At 25.1% G+C, this 26,598-nt stretch overlaps 3 protein-coding genes across 3 annotated transcripts; 2 read left to right on the top strand and 1 right to left on the bottom strand.

Moving 5' to 3' along the window:
- Positions 1-1,134: 1,134 nt before the first annotated feature.
- LOC145744111 (TBC1 domain family member 22B-like) lies at positions 1,135-6,157 on the top strand. Its single transcript, XM_082562222.1, has 12 exons — positions 1,135-1,264; positions 1,614-1,791; positions 1,977-2,361; positions 2,485-2,616; positions 2,761-2,831; positions 3,031-3,159; positions 3,306-3,371; positions 3,500-3,614; positions 4,024-4,215; positions 4,469-4,565; positions 4,761-4,887; positions 5,100-6,157. The coding sequence occupies exons 1-12, from the start codon at positions 1,188-1,190 to the stop codon at positions 5,232-5,234; spliced, it is 1,704 nt and encodes a 567-aa protein (XP_082418348.1). The 5' UTR covers positions 1,135-1,187; the 3' UTR covers positions 5,235-6,157.
- Positions 6,158-21,177: 15,020 nt separating this feature from the next.
- LOC145742779 (uncharacterized) lies at positions 21,178-23,224 on the top strand. Its single transcript, XM_082560577.1, has 5 exons — positions 21,178-21,418; positions 21,696-21,766; positions 21,960-22,114; positions 22,229-22,280; positions 22,401-23,224. Exons 1-5 carry the CDS (start codon positions 21,395-21,397, stop codon positions 22,648-22,650), a joined length of 552 nt encoding a protein of 183 aa, XP_082416703.1. The 5' UTR covers positions 21,178-21,394; the 3' UTR covers positions 22,651-23,224.
- On the bottom strand, positions 22,861-25,704 carry LOC145742778 (ankyrin repeat and MYND domain-containing protein 2-like). Its single transcript, XM_082560576.1, has 10 exons — positions 25,594-25,704; positions 25,445-25,509; positions 25,221-25,359; positions 24,947-25,045; positions 24,649-24,806; positions 24,427-24,530; positions 24,116-24,232; positions 23,874-24,006; positions 23,479-23,610; positions 22,861-23,223 (listed from the first exon to the last, which is right to left on the bottom strand). The coding sequence occupies exons 1-10, from the start codon at positions 25,643-25,645 to the stop codon at positions 23,155-23,157; spliced, it is 1,068 nt and encodes a 355-aa protein (XP_082416702.1). The 5' UTR covers positions 25,646-25,704; the 3' UTR covers positions 22,861-23,154.
- Between the last annotated feature and the right edge of the window lie 894 nt (positions 25,705-26,598).

Raw genomic sequence — 26,598 nt, 5'->3', positions numbered from 1 at the left:
TAACAATAATTAATTATTTGAAGGCAAACATGTTAGTGTTCAATTAAATTTAGTTTTTGCTTTTCAATTTATTGCATAATTTTCTTCAAACAACTTACGTACATTTAACTTTAAACAAACTTAAAAATATAAATATACAGATTTTAATCGTGAGTGGTTTATTTGAAGAAAGCTAAAAAACGGTCACCAAAAAGTTAACAACACATAAGAAAGAATAATATAACTGCAAAGCCCTTTGTACTGTCAGTTTTAAAAATATATTTACTCTTGGCACGGGAGTCCGCTTTGACAGCTTAAACGTAAGTTAATTAATATGAAATGAACGAAAAATTAACCCACTGCGCTTACACGTTACTTGAGAGCTGAAAAATTGCTAGGAATCAATCCCAGGACCATATGCAATAAACAAGGTAGTGCTGCACTACGCCAACGGTCTATCGTGTAGCAAAGCTATAACTATTTTTAAAAGGGGATAAAAGTTTTACCACGAAAACGAGCGAGTTCTAATTTTTGCTTTTAAATGTTCTATTTTAAGTCATTTTACTTTTTTTTGTATATATCTTTATCCTCGATGTGGGAAGGTCGAATGCGCGACCTAAACTTAGAGTAATATCAGTTATTCCGACCCAGTCTCAAGTTGCCTGTGGCAGTTTGGAATACCATAGAGACCCAGTAATTATGCTGCTGATTAAGTGCTGACTCAGCAGGAGTTTATACCGTTTATAGCGCCTTGATTAATAATGCTACAGCATGAGAGCAGTGGGGATTGAACCCACGATCTCATTGTGGTGTAGCAAGTGTTCATACAACAACACGCGCTGCCGGCCTTGACGGGCCTAAATTTGTATTTTCTATTTTATATAGTCTACCTACTTAATAGTTTACAAAATTACAATTGATGTTATATTTTTGTTGAAAAAAAAACTTTTAATATATATATTAAATTAACAAATTATTTTTAAAATATAACATTACTTAAAGTAATAAATTTATTGGCAACTCTAAATATAAAACTTGTTATTTTTTAGTAATGACGTCCCGTATGGTGAAGTGTATGCAGTAGTAGAAACAAATTATATTATTACAAATGTAAGAAATTAAATTTGTTAATTACATTTAAATTATTGTAGCAGGGTTGGTCTTATATTAAGTTTTGTAGTTCAAAAATTATCTTAATTTTAAACAACATGAATAGTCCCAGTCTGAATGAAAATTCACAGAAAAAATCTTTTTGGAAACGATCATCAGGAAAAAAGCCAGGAAGGTAAAAATCAATATTTTTTATATAAATGTAAATTAATAGTTTTATTTATATAAAACTGCTGCTAGTGGTTATTAGTTTTCAACTTTTTTCATGTTTTATATTAACACAGTAAGTATGTCAGTTCTTGTTGTATATTTTGACAAATACCTGTTAACCCATTTAACATGGTAATGTAAGTTACTTATGAAAACAAAAAAATATATTGTTAAAAAAGCACAGTTATTTGTTGTTGTTATAACTGGGTGTTTTCCTAAAATTATTTAATTTTTTTTTTTAAAAAGAGTAGGCTAGGTTTTGATTTTAAAATAAAATAAAAAAAAGTTTTGTTTTTTTATTGTTTTGAAAATAGTATGGTACAGTCTCCTGCCGGTCGAAATAAAGTGTTTGAGTCTCCCCAACATGGTCCTCGACACAAATTAACATTTAAAGAGTTTGAGGATCATACAGAAGATGCTTGGGATGCAACTGATGATGATCTTTTAAGGACTGCTCTCGCCAAAATTGAGATGGGATACAGTCCAGAAAATGTAAAACTTTATTGACTATTGTTTTTGTAATTGCTGTTAAAACAAACAAACAAACTTTAAGAACACCATAATATTAAAGTTTTTCAAAACATTTTAAAAGTATTTAAAAGTATTACTATATGTATATATACATTTTTGAAAATTTTGGAAATTACAAAACCTTACTAATTTATATACTTGTTTAGGTACACTCAACAGCTCAAGCAGTTATTGACAATCATTCAAGATCAATTTTAACGCAAGACAAAAGCTCATCCCAAAGTACTTCAAAATCCAATTCCCCAGTCACAAGTGAACCCAAAACATTTTCACCCTCCGCTAGAAAAGCTCCAGGAGGGGCCAGTCGCACTTTAAATGAAAATGATTCAGTCCCTAACACTAAACAACCTATTGTGGGCACCAGTTTTTTGTCTGACAGAAGCAACGTAAATGACAATGATAAAAATATAAGTGAAAAGGACCTTAAAAATGTAACTGAAAATGGCGAAAATAAAGATACTGAAAGTGAAACAAAACAAAAGGAATTTAATAATGATATTGCACTTAGTAAAATTGTTTTAGCTCCACCAAGTAAGATATTGTTTATTGATTTTTAGTATTAAATTTATTTAATTAAATTTCGTATATATATATATTTTTCAATCTTTTTAGTGTAACATGTAAATAAAGTTTTTCTAATTTTATTGCTTTTAGACAAACAAAGCGCTGGTAGTGCACCTAAATCACAGTCAATAAGAATGGCAAGAAATCCTTCCAATCTATCAAGAGAAAATATACGAATAGAAAATTTCAGAAGCCTTATTGACAGTGAATCTACCGATCTAAGTAATTTGATTGTTTTTTTTATTATGTATATATATATATAATTTTTTTTCAGGGAGGTATTATTTTTCATATGAGCTGTAGTAAGATATTACTTTTAATGTTTTTTACTATTAAAATTTGTACCAATTAATATAATTTTTTTAGATGAATTAAAAAAATTAAGTTGGTCTGGAATTCCTTCATCAGTTCGTGCAATCACTTGGCAGCTTCTTTCTGTAAGAATTTTTTTTTACAATTTTATCTATGTATTGTCTTTAAGATACAATATTGTTTATTTCACAAAAAAAATTATTTTAGATTTATTGTTTTTTACGATAGTTTCTATTGTACTTTATTAAGTTTTTTTTAGAAAATTTAAATTTAATTCTACATTAATATATAAAATTAAAAAAATAAACAAAGTTCGTTGTTTAGGGTTACCTTCCTGCAAATAAAGACAGACGGCATAGTGCCATGACAAGAAAAAGAAAAGAATATTTTAAGTTTCTGGATGAATATTATGAATCTAGGGAAACTCCAATGTATCAACAAACCTTTCATCAGGTTTTTACTCAAAATTTAACTATTTAAATATGCGTAAGCTTTAAATATAAAGGCAAAAAATACACTTGTACATTTGTTTAAAATTTAATTTCAAAACCATATGTTATTTAATATTTAAATAAAGTTCTGTGTTTTGTTATTTTTAGATTCACATTGATATTCCGCGTACCAATCCACTTATTCCTTTATTTCAACAATCTATTGTACAAAATGTAGGTTGTTTAAGACGGGCAATAATTCACTTAGTTATTTCACACCCTTTTGCTATAAAATGCCTTCTGCTATTCATATCACTTACCTTTATCTAATGTAATTGTACTTTTTTATTTATTTGTCTTAGGTTTTTGAACGTCTTTTATTTGTGTGGGCAGTCCGTCACCCAGCAAGTGGATATGTTCAGGGAATTAATGACCTTGTTACCCCATTTTTTGTAGTGTTCTTGTCAGCCCAAATAGGTTAGTTTGAAAAGCGTTTTAAACCGCCAGCATGCCTAGTAAATGTGGAATATGTTTTTGTTAATGAATAGCCCATATGATTTATCTAAAAGAAAATATTTAATTATGTAACCAAGTTGACTTCAAGCACTAGCACCCAAGTGTAACAAATTGCCTATTTTTCTAAATAAATTTTGCTGATAAAAAACAATTTAGCCTTAAATTTCCCTAAATTAGCCCTAAATTATTTGGCGATTAAAGGTATTTAGATTTTGCTTTTGAAATTTTTATAAAAAAAAGGTTATTAGTAACAGGCAATTTATTAATTTGATTAAAATTCAATATTAACCCTTTCTTAAACTACCTTTTTTTTAACCAAAAACTTGGTGTTTCACTTCAGCCTTATATTAACCTATTAATTGTATTTAAGAAAACGAAAGCTGTGATGTTGAAACATTTGAAGTAGAAAAACTAGAGCAGTCAGTTGTAGACGACATTGAAGCTGACACATTTTGGTGCGTCAGTAATTTGCTTGATGGTATTCAAGATAATTACACTTTTGCACAACCCGGTGTTCAACATAAAGTTAACAAACTTAAGGAACTTACTAAAAGAGTTGATGGTAAGTTATTGGTTTATTGATTGAAAAATACTTTATTTAATATTGTTTTATTTGTACTTTAAACTATTATTTTTGTAAATATTGCTCTAAGGTAATTCATATCTTATTGCTTACTGTAATAATATTTATATTATACTGTTTTATTAGTTTTGTGAACTTGACATAGGTTCGTAAAATCATTTGAAATTAAATTTTTGTTTTGTGAAGTTTTTAGATATACAGTATTTTTACAACACTTATTAATTTTTTATAGCTGAATTACATGCCCATTTGGAAGCAGAACAAATTGAATATTTGCAATTTTCATTTCGTTGGATGAATAATCTTTTAATGAGAGAAATTCCATTAAGGTAGCAAAGCGTAACCAATTTTATTTACATTTTTAAATGTATTTGAATATATAACATGAAAATTGTTTTGTAATGAAACAACTTTATGGTTAGATGTAGTTTTGTTGCCTAAAATTTTTTTACAATTAACAAATACCTTATACTTTGTATTTTTTCATTTACGCTTTTGTATTAATATTAAATTTTATATTTTAGATGCACCATCAGATTATGGGATACTTATTTAGCGGAAACTGACGGATTTTCAGACTTTCACATATATGTTTGTGCAGCATTCTTGAAACAATGGAGAAAACAATTACTATCTGAAAATGATTTTCAGGTAAAATTTTAGTGCACAAGTTTTTTTTTTTATCTATTTATTAGTTTAGAAACTAAATGTAAAAAATGTTAGATATTAAAAAGTTTAAAAATTATATCTAAAAACTTTAATATATGTCTATAAAAAAATTGTGTAGACCTTTACATCTATAAAAAAAATTATTTTTACATTTAAAAATACAGTTTACTTAAAACTTTTTTTTTATTTTTAAGGGAGTAATGTTAATGATTCAAAATGTGCCAACTCATCATTGGGGAGATGAAGAAGTTAAACTTTTGCTTGCCGAAGCTTTTCGCCTCAAATACACATTTGCTGATGCACCAAGCCATCTTCCTAATAAAAGATAATGTCTGAAAATTAAAATGTAAAATAATTTTTAAATTTATTTTTTGGTCAATTTATGGATATTAAGAAAGATGAGATTTTAAGAAAAAAGAAAGATCGCACTATGGATAAAAAGGAATTTAAAAAAAATGTTTTTTCGAAAAAAAAAATTGAACTTGTGTTTTTTTTTCTAAAAGAGTATATGTCTTTCAAGAAATATAGAAATGCTAAGATAAATAAGTAGGCAAATTTAAAAAAAATGGTTACCTTAATAGTAGCTAAAGAGTAAGCCTATGTATACTTTAAATGGTGCTATGTTATAAGTATATTTACTAGTAAGTAAAATGGTGTGTTATTTATGAATTTCTTGACATTGCACTTACGATTAAAAATTATACCATTGTTTTATTTGCAATGTAATACCCGAAAAAGATACTTATATAATGTTAAACAATAATTTATGTTTAGCATTTTGCTTTTTTTATTTTATTAGTAATACTGGTTTTTGTATTTATTTTTCCATTTTATATTTACAGTCATATTACTTGTGCGTATAAATTAAATTTTAGTCAGAACAACAAATATAATTTAGTTGTTTATGTTATTATAAAAGAAATATATAAACAGGTATTTGAAGTTGAGTATATGCCCATATTGTGCTGTAAATATATAATTGCTAAGTAGTATTTCTATTCTATTTCAAATATGTTTAATAATGGTTCAAAACATTCGAAAATAAAATTTATTTTTGATTATTTTTTGGTTATGTACACTTGAATATTTGACTGATTTTTAAAATTTTAATCCCATATCAATCCTTGTGCAATAATGCGATCAACTTAATTTATTTATAGCAAATTGAATAAAGTCCAGTAGTAAGTTTGTTGTGTTTTTATATTGCATATTTTAAATTGGGTTCTGCTTTCTTCGCAATAAACTTAAGTTCCGCAAGTTTGTAAATCTGTTTATTTTAATTTTAAAAAGCTTTACTAATACAAGCGCAGTAGCCTAATTAACATATTTTTAAAATATTTTGTAAAATTGTAAATATTTAAAAAAGTTATGACATTTTTACTAGTAAAGTGTCACTTTTCAAAACACGGTTTTATATATTTTATTAGCAGCGCATTGACCTAACAATAACTATGTAGAAAAAAAATTTGTGGAAATATTTATTAAACAAAATTTACGTTGTTTTTATATTTGGCCTATCGACTCAGTTACATTTTCTTACCAGCGCTTACCCACGTGACTTTGTGACGTTACCGACCATGCTAGTTAGAATAAAAAAATATTTAGAAAAACTTCAAATTTTTGAATCTAAAAAACTTTATCAATGTTTTTGGCTTATAAAACGTTGGTACCAATAAAAAAAAGGATATGTCGATTTGTGCCAAAATTTTAAGTTTATTTTTTTGTACCAAAAATATTAAAATATGTCAAATTTTTAAATATTCGTGGCAGATCGTTTAATTTATGCCAAATAAAGTTATTTTTATAGTTTATACCTTGTTAAACTATTTTATGTAACCATAATATTTTTCAAAAATATTAATATTCATAAAAGTTATGACACTTTTATTAAAAATTTATGAAATCTCAAAACCTAAAATTTTGTATTTTATTAGACGCGCATTGGCCTAACTAACATTCAAGATAAAACATTTCGCGAAAATTTTTAGTAAAACAAAAGTTTGAGGTAATTTTTATTTTGGGTTTAATTAGGTCACGTGATATTTTTGGCCAATTATATTGCATACAAATTTTTTTTTAAAAAATTAAAAATTTTAAATCGAAAAACAATTGTTGTGTTAGAACCGCACAGGTTCATTTACCTTGTTTACAAAATATTTTTCAAAAATATTAATATTCATAAAAGTTATGAAACTTTTATTAAAAATTTATGAAATCTCAAAACCTAAAATTTTGTATTTTATTAGAGGCGCATTGGCCTAACTAACATTCAAGATAAAACATTTCGCGAAAATTTTTAGTAAAACAAAAGTTTGAGGTAATTTTTATTTTGGGTTTAATTAGGTCACGTGATATTTTTGGCCAATGAGATTGCATACAAATTTTTTAAAAAAAACTAAAAAATTTTAAATCGAAAAATAATTGTTGTGTTAGAACTGCACAGGTCAAATTACCGTGTTTACAAAATATTTTTCGAAAATATTAATATTCATAAAAGTTATGAAACTTTTATTAAAAATTTATGAAATCTCAAAACCTAAAATTTTGTATTTTATTAGACGCGCATTGGCCTAACTAACATTTAAGATAAAACATTTCGCGAAAATTTTTAGTAAAACAAAAGTTTGAGGTAATTTTTATTTTGGTTTTCATTAGGTCACGTGATATTTTTGGCCAATGATATTGCATACTAATTTTTTTTTAAAAATTAAAAATTTTAAATCGAAAAATAATTGTTGTGTTAGAACCGCACAGGTCCAATTACCGTGTTTACAAAATATTTTTCGAAAATATTAATATTCATAAAAGTTATGAAACTTTTATTAAAAATTTATGAAATCTTAAAACCTAAAATTTTGTATTTTATTAGACGCGCATTGGCCTAACTAACATTCAAAATAAAACATTTCGCGAAAATTTTCAGTAAAACAAAAGTTTGAGGTAATTTTTATTTTGGTTTAATTAGGTCACGTGATATTTTTGGCCAATGATATTGCATACAAATTTAAAAAAAAAAAATTAAAAATTTTAAATCAAAAAACAATTGTTGTGTTAGAACCGCACAGGTCCATTTACCGTGTTTACAAAATATTTTTCAAAAATATTAATATTCATAAAAGTTATGAAACTTTTATTAGAAATTTATAAAATCTAAAAACCTAAAATTTTGTATTTTATTAGAGGCGCATTGGCCTAACTAACATTCAAGATAAAACATTTCGCGAAAATTTTTAGTAAAACAAAAGTTTGAGGTAATTTTTATTTTGGGTTTAATTAGGTCACGTGATATTTTTGGCAAATGATATTGCATACAAATTTTTTGAAAAAAATAGAAACTTTTAAATCGAAAAATAATTGTTGTGTTAGAACCGCACAGGTCAAATTACCGTGTTTACATAATATTTTTCAAAAATATTAATTAATATTCATAAAATTTATGACACTTTTATTAAAAATTTATGAAATCTCAAAACCTAAAATTTTGTATTTTATTAGACGCGCATTGGCCTAACTAACATTCAAGATAAAACATTTCGCGATAATTTTTAGTAAAACAAAAGTTTGAGGTAATTTTTATTTTGGGTTTAACTAGGTCACGTGATATTTTTGGCCAATGATATTGCATACAAATTTTCTGAAAAAAAATTAAAAATTTTAAATCGAAAAAAAATTGTTGTGTTAGAACCGCACAGGTCCATTTACCTTGTTTACAAAATATTTTTCAAAAATATTAATATTCATAAAAGTTATAAAACTTTTATTAAAAATTTATGAAATCTCAAAACCTAAAGTTTTGTATTTTATTAGAGGCGCATTGGCCTAACTAACATTCAAGATAAAACATTTCGCGAAAATTTTTAGTAAAACAAAAGTTTGAGGTAATTTTTATTTTGGGTTTAATTAGGTCACGTGATATTTTTGGCCAATGAGATTGCATACAAATTTTTTGAAAAAAAATAAAAAATTTTAAATCGAAAAATAATTGTTGTGTTAGAACCGCACAGGTCAAATTACCGTGTTTACAAAATATTTTTTTTGAAAATATTAATATTCATAAAAGTAATGAAACTTTTATTAAAAATTTATGAAATCTCAAAACTTAAAATTTTGTATTTTATTAGACGCGCATTGGCCTAACTAACATTCAAGATAAAACATTTCGCGAAAATTTTCAGTAAAACAAAAGTTTGAGGTAATTTTTATTTTGGTTTTCATTAGGTCACGTGATATTTTTGGCCAATGATATTGCATACTAATTTTTTGAAAAAAAAATTAAAAATTTTAAATCGAAAAATAATTGTTGTGTTAGAACCGCACAGGTCCAATTGCCGTGTTTACAAAATATTTTTCAAAAATATTAATATTCATAAAAGTTATGAAACTTTTATTAAAAATTTATGAAATCTTAAAACCTAAAATTTTGTATTTTATTAGACGCGCATTGGCCTAACTAACATTCAAGATAAAACATTTCGCAAAAATTTTCAGTTAAACAAAAGTTTGAGGTAATTTTTATTTTGGGTTTAATTAGGTCACGTGATATTTTTGGCCAATGATATTGCATACAAATTTAAAAAAAAAAAATTAAAAATTTTAAATCAAAAAACAATTGTTGTGTTAGAACCGCACAGGTCCATTTACCGTGTTTACAAAATATTTTTCCAAAAGATTAATATTCATAAAAGTTATGAAACTTTTATTAAAAATTTATGAAATCTAAAAACCTAAAATTTTGTATTTTATTAGAGGCGCATTGGCCTAACTAACATTCAAGATAAAACATTTCGCGAAAATTTTTAGTAAAACAAAAGTTTGAGGTAATTTTTATTTTGGGTTTAATTAGGTCACGTGATATTTTTAGCCAATGATATTGCATAAAAATTTTTTGAAAAAAAATAAAAACTTTTAAATCAAAAAATAATTGTTGTGTTAGAACCGCACAGGTCCAATTACCGTGTTTACAAAATATTTTTCAAAAATATTAATATTCATAAAAGTTATAAAACTTTTATTAAAAATTTATGAAATCTCAAAACCTAAAATTTTGTATTTTATTAGACGCACATTGTCCTAACTAACATACAAGATAAAACATTTCGCAAAAATTTTTGAGTAGAACAAAAGTTTGAGATAAATTTTATTTTGGGTTTAATTAGGTCACGTGATATTTTTGACCAATGATATTGCATACAAATTTTTTGAAAAAAAATATAAAATTTTAAATCGAAAAATAATTGTTGTGTTAGAACCGCACAGGTCCAATTACCGTGTTTACAAAATATTTTTCGAAAATATTAATATTCATAAAAGTTATGAAACTTTTATTAAAAATTTATGAAATCTCAAAATCTGAAATTTTATATTTAATTAGGCGCGCATTGGCCTAACTAACATTCAAGATAAAACATTTCGCGAAAATTTTCAGTAAAACAAAAGTTTGAGGTAATTTTTATTTTGTTTTCATTAGGTCAAGTGATATTTTTGGCCAATGATATTGCATACAAATTTAAAAAAAAAATATAACAAATTTTAAATCGAAAAATAATTGTTGTGTTAGAACCGCACAGGCCAATTACCGTGTTTACAAAATATTTTTCGAAAATATTAATATTCATAAAAGTTATGACACTTTTATTAAAAATTTATGAAATCTCAAAACCTAAAATTTTGTATTTTATTAGACGCGCATTGGCCTAACTAACCTTCAAGATAAAACATTTCGCAAAAATTTTCAGTAAAACAAAAGTTTGAGGTAATTTTTATTTTGGGTTTAATTAGGTCACGTGATATTTTTGGCCAATGATATTGCATACAAATTTTTTGAAAAAAAATTAAAAATTTTAAATCGAAAAATAATTGTTGTGTTAGAACCGCACAGGTCCAATTACCGTGTTTACAAAATATTTTTCGAAAATATTAATATTCATAAAAGTTATGAAACTTTTATTAAAAATTTATGAAATCTCAAAACTTAAAATTTTGTATTTTATTAGACGCGCATTGGCCTAACTAACATTCAAGATAAAACATTTCGCGAAAATTTTCAGTAAAACAAAAGTTTGAGGTAATTTTTATTTTGGTTTTCATTAGGTCACGTGATATTTTTAGCCAATGATATTGCATACTAATTTTTTGAAAAAAAAATTAAAAATTTTAAATCGAAAAATAATTGTTGTGTTAGAACCGCACAGGTCCAATTGCTGTGTTTACAAAATATTTTTCAAAAATATTAATATTCATAAAAGTTATGAAACTTTTATTAAAAATTTATGAAATCTTAAAACTTAAAATTTTGTATTTTATTAGACGCGCATTGGCCTAACTAACATTTAAGATAAAACATTTCGCAAAAATTTTCAGTTAAACAAAAGTTTGAGGTAATTTTTATTTTGGGTTTAATTAGGTCACGTGATATTTTTGGCCAATGATATTGCATACAAATTTAAAAAAAAAAAAATTAAAAATTTTAAATCAAAAAACAATTGTTGCGTTAGAACCGCACAGGTCCATTTACCGTGTTTACAAAATATTCTTCAAAAAGATTAATATTCATAAAAGTTATGAAACTTTTATTAAAAATTTATGAAATCTAAAAACCTAAAATTTTGTATTTTATTAGAGGCGCATTGGCCTAACTAACATTCAAGATAAAACATTTCGCGAAAATTTTTAGTAAAACAAAAGTTTGAGGTAATTTTTATTTTGGGTTTAATTAGGTCACGTGATATTTTTAGCCAATGATATTGCATACAAATTTTTTGAAAAAAAATAAAAACTTTTAAATCAAAAAATAATTGTTGTGTTAGAACCGCACAGGTCCAATTACCGTGTTTACAAAATATTTTTCAAAAATATTAATATTCATAAAAGTTATAAAACTTTTATTAAAAATTTATGAAATCTCAAAACCTAAAATTTTGTATTTTATTAGACGCACATTGTCCTAACTAACATACAAGATAAAACATTTCGCAAAAATTTTTGAGTAGAACAAAAGTTTGAGATAAATTTTATTTTGGGTTTAATTAGGTCACGTGATATTTTTGACCAATGAGATTGCATACAAATTTTTTGAAAAAAAATATAAAATTTTAAATCGAAAAATAATTGTTGTATTAGAACCGCACAGGTCCAATTACCGTGTTTACAAAATATTTTTCGAAAATATTAATATTCATAAAAGTTATGAAACTTTTATTAAAAATTTATGAAATCTCAAAATCTGAAATTTTATATTTAATTAGGCGCGCATTGGCCTAACTAACATTCAAGATAAAACATTTCGCGAAAATTTTCAGTAAAACAAAAGTTTGAGGTAATTTTTATTTTGGTTTTCATTAGGTCAAGTGATATTTTTGGCCAATGATATTGCATACAAATTTAAAAAAAAAATATAACAAATTTTAAATCGAAAAATAATTGTTGTGTTAGAACCGCACAGGCCAATTACCGTGTTTACAAAATATTTTTCGAAAATATTAATATTCATAAAAGTTATGACACTTTTATTAAAAATTTATGAAATCTCAAAACCTAAAATTTTGTATTTTATTAGACGCACATTGTCCTAACTAACATACAAGATAAAACATTTCGCAAAAATTTTCAGTAAAACAAAAGTTTGAGGTAATTTTTATTTTGGTTTTCATTAGGTCAAGTGATATTTTTGGCCAATGATATTGCATACAAATTTAAAAAAAAAATATAACAAATTTTAAATTGAAAAATAATTGTTGTGTTAGAACCGCACAGGCCAATTACCGTGTTTACAAAATATTTTTCGAAAATATTAATATTCATAAAAGTTATGACACTTTTATTAAAAATTTATGAAATCTCAAAACCTAAAATTTTGTATTTTATTAGAGGCGCATTGGCCTAACTAACATTCAAGATAAAACATTTCGCGAAAATTTTTAGTAAAACAAAAGTTTGAGGTAATTTTTATTTTGGGTTTAATTAGGTCACGTGATATTTTTAGCCAATGATATTGCATACAAATTTTTTGAAAAAAAATAAAAACTTTTAAATCAAAAAATAATTGTTGTGTTAGAACCGCACAGGTCCAATTACCGTGTTTACAAAATATTTTTCAAAAATATTAATATTCATAAAATTTATAAAACTTTTATTAAAAATTTATGAAATCTCAAAACCTAAAATTTTGTATTTTATTAGACGCGCATTGGCCTAACTAACCTTCAAGATAAAACATTTCGCGAAAATTTTCAGTAAAACAAAAGTTTGAGGTAATTTTTATTTTGGGTTTAATTAGGTCACGTGATATTTTTGGCCAATGATATTGCATACAAATTTTTTGAAAAAAAATAAAAAATTTTAAATCGAAAAATAATTGTTGTGTTAGAACCGCACAGGTCTAATTACCGTGTTTACAAAATATTTTTCGAAAATATTAATATTCATAAAAGTTATGAAACTTTTATTAAAAATTTATGAAATCTCAAAACTTAAAATTTTGTATTTTATTAGACGCGCATTGGCCTAACTAACATTCAAGATAAAACATTTCGCGAAAATTTTCAGTAAAACAAAAGTTTGAGGTAATTTTTATTTTGGTTTTCATTAGGTCACGTGATATTTTTGGCCAATGATATTGCATACTAATTTTTTGAAAAAAAAATTAAAAATTTTAAATCGAAAAATAATTGTTGTGTTAGAACCGCACAGGTCCAATTGCCGTGTTTACAAAATATTTTTCAAAAATATTAATATTCATAAAAGTTATGAAACTTTTATTAAAAATTTATGAAATCTTAAAACCTAAAATTTTGTATTTTATTAGACGCGCATTGGCCTAACTAACATTTAAGATAAAACATTTCGCAAAAATTTTCAGTTAAACAAAAGTTTGAGGTAATTTTTATTTTGGGTTTAATTAGGTCACGTGATATTTTTGGCCAATGATATTGCATACAAATTTAAAAAAAAAAAATTAAAAATTTTAAATCAAAAAACAATTGTTGTGTTAGAACCGCACAGGTCCATTTACCGTGTTTACAAAATATTTTTCAAAAAGATTAATATTCATAAAAGTTATGAAACTTTTATTAAAAATTTATGAAATCTAAAAACCTAAAATTTTGTATTTTATTAGAGGCGCATTGGCCTAACTAACATTCAAGATAAAACATTTCGCGAAAATTTTTAGTAAAACAAAAGTTTGAGGTAATTTTTATTTTGGGTTTAATTAGGTCACGTGATATTTTTAGCCAATGATATTGCAAAATCGAAAAATAATTGTTGTGTTAGAACCGCACAGGTCAAATTACCGTGTTTACAAAATATTTTTTTTGAAAATATTAATATTCATAAAAGTAATGAAACTTTTATTAAAAATTTATGAAATCTCAAAACTTAAAATTTTGTATTTTATTAGACGCGCATTGGCCTAACTAACATTTAAGATAAAACATTTCGCGAAAATTTTCAGTAAAACAAAAGTTTGAGGTAATTTTTATTTTGGTTTTCATTAGGTCACGTGATATTTTTGGCCAATGATATTGCATACTAATTTTTTGAAAAAAAAATTAAAAATTTTAAATCGAAAAATAATTGTTGTGTTAGAACCGCACAGGTCCAATTGCCGTGTTTACAAAATATTTTTCAAAAATATTAATATTCATAAAAGTTATGAAACTTTTATTAAAAATTTATGAAATCTTAAAACCTAAAATTTTGTATTTTATTAGACGCGCATTGGCCTAACTAACATTTAAGATAAAACATTTCGCAAAAATTTTCAGTTAAACAAAAGTTTGAGGTAATTTTTATTTTGGGTTTAATTAGGTCACGTGATATTTTTGGCCAATGATATTGCATACAAATTTTAAAAAAAAAAATTAAAAATTTTAAATCAAAAAACAATTGTTGTGTTAGAACCGCACAGGTCCATTTACCGTGTTTACAAAATATTTTTCAAAAAGATTAATATTCATAAAAGTTATGAAACTTTTATTAAAAATTTATGAAATCTAAAAACCTAAAATTTTGTATTTTATTAGAGGCGCATTGGCCTAACTAACATTCAAGATAAAACATTTCGCGAAAATTTTTAGTAAAACAAAAGTTTGAGGTAATTTTTATTTTGGGTTTAATTAGGTCACGTGATATTTTTAGCCAATGATATTGCATACAAATTTTTTGAAAAAAAATAAAAACTTTTAAATCAAAAAATAATTGTTGTGTTAGAACCGCACAGGTCCAATTACCGTGTTTACAAAATATTTTTCAAAAATATTAATATTCATAAAAGTTATAAAACTTTTATTAAAAATTTATGAAATCTCAAAACCTAAAATTTTGTATTTTATTAGACGCACATTGTCCTAACTAACATACAAGATAAAACATTTCGCAAAAATTTTTGAGTAGAACAAAAGTTTGAGATAAATTTTATTTTGGGTTTAATTAGGTCACGTGATATTTTTGACCAATGAGATTGCATACAAATTTTTTGAAAAAAAATATAAAATTTTAAATCGAAAAATAATTGTTGTGTTAGAACTGCACAGGTCCAATTACCGTGTTTACAAAATATTTTTCGAAAATATTAATATTCATAAAAGTTATGAAACTTTTATTAAAAATTTATGAAATCTCAAAATCTGAAATTTTATATTTAATTAGGCGCGCATTGGCCTAACTAACATTCAAGATAAAACATTTCGCGAAAATTTTCAGTAAAACAAAAGTTTGAGGTAATTTTTATTTTGGTTTTCATTAGGTCAAGTGATATTTTTGGCCAATGATATTGCATACAAATTTAAAAAAAAATATAACAAATTTTAAATCGAAAAATAATTGTTGTGTTAGAACCGCACAGGCCAATTACCGTGTTTACAAAATATTTTTCGAAAATATTAATATTCATAAAAGTTATGACACTTTTATTAAAAATTTATGAAATCTCAAAACCTAAAATTTTGTATTTTATTAGACGCACATTGTCCTAACTAACATACAAGATAAAACATTTCGCAAAAATTTTCAGTAAAACAAAAGTTTGAGGTAATTTTTATTTTGGGTTTAATTAGGTCACGTGATATTTTTGGCCAATGATATTGCATACAAATTTTTTGAAAAAAAATTAAAAATTTTAAATCGAAAAATAATTGTTGTGTTAGAACCGCACAGGTCCAATTACCGTGTTTACAAAATATTTTTCGAAAATATTAATATTCATAAAAGTTATGAAACTTTTATTAAAAATTTATGAAATCTCAAAACCTAAAATTTTGTATTTTATTAGACGCGCATTGGCCTAACTAACATTCAAGATAAAACATTTCGCGAAAATTTTCAGTAAAACAAAAGTTTGAGGTAATTTTTATTTTGGGTTTAATTAGGTCACGTGATATTTTTGGCCAATGATATTGCATACAAATTTTTTTTTTAAAATAACAAATTTTAAATCGAAAAATAATTGTTGTGTTAGAACCGCACAGGTCCAATTACCGTGTTTACAAAATATTTTTCGAAAATATTTATATTCATAAAAGTTATGAAACTTTTATTAAAAATTTATGAAATCTCAAAATCTGAAATTTTATATTTAATTAGGCGCGCATTGGCCTAGCTAACATTCAAGATAAAACATTTCGCGAAAATTTTCAGTAAAACAAAAGTTTGAGGTAATTTTTATTTTGGTTTTTATTAGTTCAAGTGATATTTTTGGCCAATGATATTGCATACAAATTTTTTGAAAAAAAAATAAAAAATTTTAAATCGAAAAATAATTGTTGTGTTAGAACCGCACATGTCCAATTACCGTGTTTACAAAATATTTTTTTTGAAAATATTAATATTCATAAAAGTTATGAAACTTTTATTAAAAATTTATGAAATCTCAAAATTTGAAATTTTATATTTAATTAGGCGTGCATTGGCCTAACTAACATTCAAGATAAAACATTTCGCGAAAATTTTTAGTAAAACAAAAGTTTGAGGTAATTTTTATTTTGGGTTTAATTAGGTCACGTGATATTTTTGGCCAATGATATTGCATACAAATTTTTAAAAAAAATAAAAAATTTTAAATCGAAAAATAATTGTTGTGTTAGAACCGCACTATAGGTCCAATTACCGTGTTTACAAAATATTTTTCGAAAATATTAATATTCATAAAAGTTATGAAACTTTTATTAAAAATTTATGAAATCTCAAAACCTAAAATTTTGTATTTTATTACACGCGCATTGGCCTAACTAACATTCAAGATAAAACATTTCGCGAAAATTTTCAGTAAAACAAAAGTTTGAGGTAATTTTTATTTTGGGTTTAATTAGGTCACGTGATATTTTTGGCCAATGATATTGCATACAAATTTTTTGAAAAAAAATTAAAAATTTTAAATCGAAAAATAATTGTTGTGTTAGAACCGCACAGGTCCAATTACCGTGTTTACAAAATATTTTTCGAAAATATTAATATTCATAAAAGTTATGAAACTTTTATTAAAAATTTATGAAATCTCAAAACCTAAAATTTTGTATTTTATTAGACGCGCATTGGCCTAACTAACATTCAAGATAAAACATTTCGCGAAAATTTTCAGTAAAACAAAAGTTTGAGGTAATTTTTATTTTGGGTTTAATTAGGTCACGTGATATTTTTGGCCAATGATATTGCATACAAATTTTTTTTTTAAAATAACAAATTTTAAATCGAAAAATAATTGTTGTGTTAGAACCGCACAGGTCCAATTACCGTGTTTACAAAATATTTTTCGAAAATATTTATATTCATAAAAGTTATGAAACTTTTATTAAAAATTTATGAAATCTCAAAATCTGAAATTTTATATTTAATTAGGCGCGCATTGGCCTAGCTAACATTCAAGATAAAACATTTCGCGAAAATTTTCAGTAAAACAAAAGTTTGAGGTAATTTTTATTTTGGTTTTTATTAGTTCAAGTGATATTTTTGGCCAATGATATTGCATACAAATTTTTTGAAAAAAAAATAAAAAATTTTAAATCGAAAAATAATTGTTGTGTTAGAACCGCACATGTCCAATTACCGTGTTTACAAAATATTTTTTTTGAAAATATTAATATTCATAAAAGTTATGAAACTTTTATTAAAAATTTATGAAATCTCAAAATTTGAAATTTTATATTTAATTAGGCGTGCATTGGCCTAACTAACATTCAAGATAAAACATTTCGCGAAAATTTTTAGTAAAACAAAAGTTTGAGGTAATTTTTATTTTGGGTTTAATTAGGTCACGTGATATTTTTGGCCAATGATATTGCATACAAATTTTTAAAAAAAATAAAAAATTTTAAATCGAAAAATAATTGTTGTGTTAGAACCGCACTATAGGTCCAATTACCGTGTTTACAAAATATTTTTCGAAAATATTAATATTCATAAAAGTTATGAAACTTTTATTAAAAATTTATGAAATCTCAAAACCTAAAATTTTGTATTTTATTACACGCGCATTGGCCTAACTAACATTCAAGATAAAACATTTCGCGAAAATTTTCAGTAAAACAAAAGTTTGAGGTAATTTTTATTTTGGGTTTAATTAGGTCACGTGATATTTTTGGCCAATGATATTGCATACAAATTTTTTTTTAAAAAATTAAAAATTTTATATCGAAAAATAATTGTTGTGTTAGAACCGCACAGGTCCAATTACCGTGTTTACAAAATATTTTTCGAAAATATTAATATTCATAAAAGTTATGAAACTTTTATTAAAAATTTATGAAATCACAAAATCTGAAATTTTATATTTAATTAGGCGCGCATTGGCCTAACTAACATTCAAGATAAAACATTTTGCAAAAATTTTGAGTAGAACAAAAGTTTGAGATAATTTTTATTTTGGGTTTAATTAGGTCACGTGATATTTTTGGCCAATGTATTGCATACAAATTTTTTGAAAAAAAATATAAAATTTTAAATCGAAAAATAATTGTTGTGTTAGAACCGCACAGGTCCAATTACCGTGTTTACAAAATATTTTTCAAAAATATTAATATTCATAAAAGTTATGAAACTTTTATTAAAAATTTATGAAATCTCGAAATCTGAAATTTTATATTTAATTAGGCGCGCATTGGCCTAACTAACATTCAAGATAAAACATTTCGCGAAAATTTTCAGTAAAACAAAAGTTTGAGGTAATTTTTATTTTGGGTTTAATTAGGTCACGTGATATTTTTGGCCAATGTTATTGCATACAAATTTAAAAAAAATAAATAAAAAATTTAAAATTGAAAAATAATTGTTGTGTTAGAACCGCACAGGTCAAATTACCGTGTTTACAAAATATTTTTCGAAAATATTAATATTCATAAAAGTTATGACACTTTTATTAAAAATTTATGAAATCTCAAAACCTAAAATTTTGTATTTTATTAGACGCGCATTGGCCTAACTAACATTCAAGATAAAACATTTTGCAAAAATTTTTGAGTAGAACAAAAGTTTGAGATAATTTTTATTTTGGGTTTAATTAGGTAACGTGATATTTTTGACCAATAAGATTGCATACAAATTGAAAAAAAAAAAATTTTAAATCGAAAAATAATTGTTGTGTTAGAACCGCACAGGTCAAATTACCGTGTTTACAAAATATTTTTCGAAAATATTAATATTCATAAAAGTTATGACACTTTTATTAAAAATTTATGAAATCTCAAAACCTAAAATTTTGTATTTTATTAGACGCGCATTGGCCTAACTAACATTCAAGATAAAACATTTCGCGAAAATTTTCAGTAAAACAAAAGTTTGAGGTAATTTTTATTTTGGGTTTAATTAGGTCACGTGATATTTTTGGCCAATGATGTTGCATACAAATTTTTTTTTAAAAAATTAAAAATTTTAAATCGAAAAATAATTGTTGTGTTAGAACCGCACAGGTCCAATTACCGTGTTTACTAAATATTTTTCAAAAATATTAATATTCATAAAAGTTATGAAACTTTTATTAAAAATTTATGAAATCTCAAAACCTAAAATTTTTGTGAAATCTAAGATTTCTAACCATAATAAAAAAACATGCATATTTGTTGCAAGATATAGCCATTTCTACCCTAATTTCTACCCTATTTGTAGCTTTACCTTATATTTTTTTACTGTGAAAACCATATTTTTGTCTTGACATTTTTTATTAGCAAAATTCTAATTATATTAATTAAATTTTTTTACATTTTTAAAGGTTTTTACATTTTAATAAATTTTTTGCTGCTAAAAAATCACAAAAAATGTCAAATAAAAGCATTAAATTTTAAAAATTATTTATGTATTCTATCAGTTTTTAAATTCTTTCTTGCGTTTAATTAAAAATCCACTATTTTTTTAGTTAAAAATCAAAATAAGTTAAAAAGTACCATTTACTTACATATTAAAAAGGTCGATATTAGACTATATGTAGTTATTAACCCTTGTGTTACGAAATTTATTCAAAACAACTAAGTCATCGATAATATTAAATAAAAAAAAGTTTTGTAAATAAGAATTATATTCAATTTAGCTAAAAGTTTATTTTGTATATTCTATTAAAAAATCGCAAATAACCCTTGAAAAACCTAACTAAGGTAATTTTAAATACAGTGACGTCATATACACAAAAGCGACAACACAAGAATGAGAATTAAAGTGATTTTTATTTTCCCAAGCAAGTAGAATACTAACGAGGGCAATCCGGGTTTAAGTCCAGCTGTTAAGGCTCAATAAAAGTTGTTGAACAATTTAACTATTTCAATTTAAACCGAACGACAAGTACTTGTTTGTGATCGAGCCAAGTGATCGATGGTTTCGAACTATTAACAAAACATAAAATTAAAGTATTTGTTTAAAAATGTGATTGTAAATACCAAATGTAATATTCTGTGATATATTTATTGTTAACAGCAAATTAAATTCCATTTTCGCTATCGTAGAAACGACGAATGTTAATTATATTAATTTACGATTGCCGAACAGTTGAATGAAATTGGCGGCGGCTAATGTTGTGACGCAGTCCTTCAGAAAGTGGCGTCCAATGGCTTCAAAACAAAAGAGCTTTTGTGTATTTTTGCCATTGTACTAGGATCCCCTTAATTCGAAGAGCGAGCTACATAGGCTCATATATACTTTTGAACATAACAAGCCATAGCAATATTAGCGAAAAGAGGCTGGTAATCATTTCAAGGGGCGTCATTAAAGGGCTTACATAAATGCGATTATATATTCAACGAAGTAGAGTGATTTATTTAGTATTTTAAATCGCTGTTGTGCTACCAGATTAAATATAGAAAAGCTGTTTTTTGAATGTTATGTAAACAAAACCAACCCTACGTTAATTGCTTAAATTGGCATTACTAAGTTATGTTTCGTTGTATTAACTTTCTATTGGATGCAGACGCTTACAAAAGAATTTAATTTATTTAGTTTTAATTAAGAACTTTAAGACCCTAACCTCAATAAAAGTTAATGAATTTGTTGTCATTTAATTGGCATAAACAGGACAATGGAATCGAAAGCAACAAAAGAGGTAAAGTTATTGTAAAATTTCACATAACAATAATGGTTATTGTCAAATGGATTTATGGATTGTGATTTATAAATATTTTACTTAATAACATCGTTCAATTCAAGTACAAACAAATAGCTTTAATGTGAAAAGAAATTTAATATCGAGTTTATTGTGGTTAACATTATTTAAAAGTAATTAAAAAACAAATGCTAAAATCGTAATCAAAAACATATATATCTTGCATAGATATTTTGTACTTTAATTTTGCAATTTAAATTCAACACTTGTTTTGCAGGCTGAAGACGATTCAGACATTATGATGAAGTATTATTTGGCACGCCAAGAAGCCGAAATGTGGAAACGAAGGCAAATACCTATTATTTAAACAATAAATTAAACATATACGATTACAATAGTTATTCTAAGTCCTTCGTCAAAAATGACAGAAACATATTTGCATTACATGATAAATATCTGTCAACACCAGATTTTCCTAGAAGCTTTTAGTTATTGATTAACCTAGAATTAATGTAAATATTTTAAGTAACTATTTTTGTAGATATTTGGCGACCACGAATGAAAAAGTAGAACAGTTGACCCACATTGAATCAAGTTTAATGTTCTTGGAGGCACGATTGCAGGCCGAACGACAAGACATCCAAAAAAAGTTCATCACACAAAATAAAACTATTAAAGAACAAAAGAAGAAAATAAGTAACTTGAATTGAATAAATGTCATGTATTGTTGAATAAAGATTACGTATACCTAATAACACGTGTCACCATTTTATTTAAATATACCATTTTTTGATTAAAATGTTTTTTCAGGTAAACTAACAACGGCGAATCAAAAGTTGCTAACCGGCCTCATGACTCTAAGGTAAAAGTATGACCTTATAAGTAGCATAACAAAACTACCTTACTTTTGTAATATCTTCAAACTATCTTATAAAAGTACAACAAATAATTTTTGTCACCTGAAATACTATTACTTTTAAAGTCAAAACGTCGGGTTAGAGAAGCTGACGCTTTACAAAAACAAGGAAAACGAGATTGAAAAATCCCAGTCTTTACCTTCACACCGTTCCACACCGACCCTGCTTAGGCATGAAGGGCACTCGCGGCCAATTAAAGAAAACATGAGGGTTTGGAAAAACGACAAAAATAGACATTCGTCGAAAACACACCGTTCAAAAAGTTTATTAATAGACAGACCCATCCCAGAACAAACAAATAATATATCCTGCTAGTTCTTTTTTTACCAGTATTTCAAGAATGTTTTTTTGTTTATTTATTACCTATTTTACACTAGCTATAACCGTTTTGATTTAAATTTTATTAGATTGTTATACTGCTTATAACTGTATTACTTGTTAAAATGAATGACACATTATAGACTCGCCACTATACCACTTTGCCACTGTAATAAATTATTACTTCCTATTATACATAATTGCTTTTATATCAAAATGTTACAAAAAATTTAATCAGAAAGCAAAAATCACCGCTGTCATAAGCACATATTACAATTATCAAAAAAGAAAAAAGCACATAATAAAGCAATGTATATATACTTAACTTTATTTTACAGTTTAAAATCGTTTAAAATAATTTAGACTGCTACAGAGTACAACGATACTAGCACATATATTTTCAATTACTAATTTGTTGTAAAATGTGAAAAAATTAATATTTCTACAAAACATTTTAAAAACAGTAGTTGCAAGATCATATTAAATATGAATATGTACCGGTTATTTTTTGCAGGTTTTCTTATGAATGCCCCAGTGTAACTTCTGGCATCGTTTGGTGCAGTAACTAACCTGAAAACAATAAAAATGAAAAAATAAATAAAATTTTTAGTTGTAAACTATATCTCATTGGCCGTTATAAAAACAGAAATAAATAAAACAACCTAAAAAACAAAAACGTTTTTTAAAATTTATATGCTAAAAATTGAAAAAAAAATAAGCCTAAAACAAAAATATTACCAAAATATTTAAATAAAAATGTAAAACAATATAATTTAATTACAAAATATAAAAAAATTGATGTAAAAACCTTTACATTCTACTTACTTCTTTACAAGCAGAACACCTCAGAGGGGAAGCATTCGATCCACAAGTTCCACATTGATTATATCTTCTTGAGGTTGAGTGAGCTCCATAAAACATTGTCAACAAACAGTGAAGTGATGTCGGATCAGAACCCTATGTAAAAAAAGAATCAAAACTAAAATGCAAATTTAAGGTGAATTTTTAACTTTACTTACTATAAATATTTTTTGGTTTTTTAACAAAATAAATATGTACTATATTACACTACAATGGCAATAAAAATTTGATAAAAAAGTTAATAAAGTGTTAAGTTTATTAACACAAGTTTTTTAACAAACACAATAAAAAATTTGTATATAAAAAGCCTCAATACCGTTACGTTGTGGGCAGTAACACAATAAAAATATAAAACTCACAATTTTTGTTTTTGATACTGTCATGACAAAAGTTTGTAATAAAGGAAGATCGGGATAGGGAAATCCCTGAAAACATTTTCTTATAGCATTTTCTACAGCAACAGAAAATCCATTTTCGTCAGCTTGTAAAAATCTATGAAAAAACATAAATCGTTTAACTTAAAGGCATAAACATTTAATTGCGATTATGGTAACCATTATAAACTTTTAATTATATTCTTATATTTAATGCATATACTTACTTTTTGATAAATGAATCCAATTTCTTTTCTGGTGAGTCCTTTAAAAATCCTTTAACTATGTCAAGGATGGTAGCATAATAATGAACTCTTAATGCCAAACCTTCATCATAATCAGTTCTGTATATATTTAAAAATTCAAAAAAACACCGAACCTTATCTAATACAAAGTCTATTACAGTGCTTGGCATGTTTATTGTAACAGTAAAAGATTGCAAAACTTAAAAAAGTGTCCTGTCTAAAATCATGCAACCCTAATGTTAAATTTATAACAAATTACAAAAAAAAGTTTTTTTTAAGTATAATTAACTTACTTTGATCTAACACATTTTGAACAAAAGTCTCTTAAAACATTCACCATCTCTTGTAGGGTGTCTACATTACAGATTTTCTCGTTGTCCTTCACTGTTAATATCACCTTAACATAATTTTAAGATTTTTACAATATAAGTAAAAATAAAAATTTTAAAAAATATACTTTAAATAACATTTTGCTTGGCATAAAAAAAACTAATATTAAAAAAAAAAACAATTACCTTTACAGGGTGTGGATTAAAAGAAGTTACAAGTTTTTGGAGTGGTTCTGCAGCAAATAATGCAAGTCTCGGTTTTTTATCACCTTGCCCAACCACATATATATCAAGTTTATCAATTGAGAGATAGTTTGTTATCATATTAGCACATTCATGCTGTCCTGCAACAAAATAATAGAAATTTGATTTAAATTTTGTGTTTTTTAATTTACAGTGGAAAAGATAAAATACAATCTTTACATTGTACAAAAACATTTAAATACTTAATATTTTTATTGTAAAATGAGCAATATTTACTAACCTACAAAAGCTGCCAGAGCAGATGCAGTTTTTCCGATTGTGTTACACTTTTGTAAATTTGCTTTATTTTGTAACAACAAAGCTACTGTTGTAAGTCGTCCTACGAAAAAATTTTAAATATTTAAATACAAATGTAAACTTAAATATTTGGTTATCACACAAAATGTTAAAGTACTGTACTTGTACAAAAAATTAAGTATTTTTGATACATTAATGTAACTTAATAAAACTGTCTATAATTAAAAATACAATATTAAAGAAAAATTTGCATTTACCTGCTAATGCTGCTAACATAAGTGCAGTATATTCACTTTCATTTTGAGTTGCATTTACATCTGCTCCTTTTTCTATTAAATACAAACAAATTTCATCATGACCCTTGTATGAAGCTTGCATTAATGGAGACATTCCATTCTAAAAAAAACAAAAGAAAAAGATAAGTGTTTATCAAAACAAAGGTAAAAATAAAAAAAATAAAACTTAATTTAAATTGATTTACCTCATCAAAGCACTTCACAGTAACATTTTTTTCTTCAATTAAATTTTTAACATCAGCTATGTCATCTGAAATAAACAAAATCAATTTAATTTACTTAAAACATATTAATATAAACAATAAAACATATCGTGTAAATAATAGAAACAAACCTTTATTTATAGATTCAAACAATTGCTCTGCAAGTACTTTGTCATCTTCCATTTTTACAGATTTTAAGTTAAAACTTATTGACTAATTAGATTCTCAAAACTAAAAGTTCTAAAATTAAAAAAAAAAACATTACTTTACAAAACTTATGCTCGAAATAGCTATAGAATCAGCCCAACAATAAAAGTCTTTTTCGCAAAGTTATTGTTAAAATGTTAACACATGCTCGCAATTTCCAAACCCAGGTGTTTTCCCTGCAGAGTTGCCAATATTAAAAATGTTTACTAACTATTTTTCAATTTATTGTTATAATCAAATCGTTAGTGCTTAAACTAATTTATTTAAAATTTTTAAATAAAAAACATTTTTAAACTGTAATATACTTCAAAATAATGCACATCTGCCCAAGATTAACACAAATCTATTGTGCATTATCCCACAAATTTGGGTCAAAATTATTAAATGAATAAAAAAACAAAACAATTTGCAAGTGTTCTAAACATAATGAAAAAAAAACAAACACAGTCTATTTATATAGGAATTGCTATAATAAAGTACAATACAAAATCAACATATTAAAATATAATAGTGCAACTACAGCACTATGTTTATAGAGTTTAAATGCAGCCAAATGTCAATAAACTAGTTTAAATGCAACCATATGTCAATAAACTGTACTCTCTAATCTAACGCAAATAGAGAAACAGATTATTTTACAAAATAAATAGTTTATACAACTGCAAAATTATGTTTATTATCTGCATAAGCTAACAAGTAAAAAAGGTTAATGATTAAATTTTATTTAAAAAAAATAAAATGGTCTGTAATGTACTATTTATCAATTTTAATTTAACGTAGCAGTATATAACGACTTTAATTATTTTTTTTAATTCCACCATAACAAAAAATATACAAAATAGACAAAAGTAAATGAAGTGGAACTAGAACAACAATAACCACGTGAAAAGCAAGGTGGAACTATAGCAAAGCATAAACTGATAAACAAC

The sequence above is a fragment of the Corella eumyota genome, chromosome 2 (genome assembly GCF_963082875.1).
Source record: "Corella eumyota chromosome 2, kaCorEumy4.1, whole genome shotgun sequence".
NCBI classification, from domain to species: Eukaryota; Metazoa; Chordata; class Ascidiacea; order Phlebobranchia; family Corellidae; genus Corella; species Corella eumyota.
The sequence above is the reverse complement of the archived record's forward strand: the minus strand, read 5'-3'. Positions and strand labels throughout refer to the sequence as shown.

Bases quoted from the DNA above. Each gene is read 5' to 3' on its own strand.
- LOC145744111 (XM_082562222.1), top strand. From the start codon at position 1,188: ATGAATAGTCCCAGTCTGAATGAAAATTCACAGAAAAAATCTTTTTGG. The intron at 2,617-2,760 runs GTAATTTGATTG...TAATTTTTTTAG, and splicing joins CAGTGAATCTACCGATCTAA to ATGAATTAAAAAAATTAAGT. The intron at 3,160-3,305 runs GTTTTTACTCAA...TGTTATTTTTAG, and splicing joins ATCAACAAACCTTTCATCAG to ATTCACATTGATATTCCGCG.
- LOC145742779 (XM_082560577.1), top strand. From the start codon at position 21,395: ATGGAATCGAAAGCAACAAAAGAG. The intron at 21,419-21,695 runs GTAAAGTTATTG...CTTGTTTTGCAG, and splicing joins AATCGAAAGCAACAAAAGAG to GCTGAAGACGATTCAGACAT. The intron at 21,767-21,959 runs GCAAATACCTAT...CTATTTTTGTAG, and splicing joins GCCGAAATGTGGAAACGAAG to ATATTTGGCGACCACGAATG.
- LOC145742778 (XM_082560576.1), bottom strand. From the start codon at position 25,645: ATGGAAGATGACAAAGTACTTGCAGAGCAATTGTTTGAATCTATAAAT. The intron at 25,046-25,220 runs GTAAATGCAAAT...ATTTTTTCGTAG, and splicing joins TATGTTAGCAGCATTAGCAG to GACGACTTACAACAGTAGCT. The intron at 24,233-24,426 runs GTAAGTTAATTA...AAATATATACAG, and splicing joins TCAAAATGTGTTAGATCAAA to AACTGATTATGATGAAGGTT.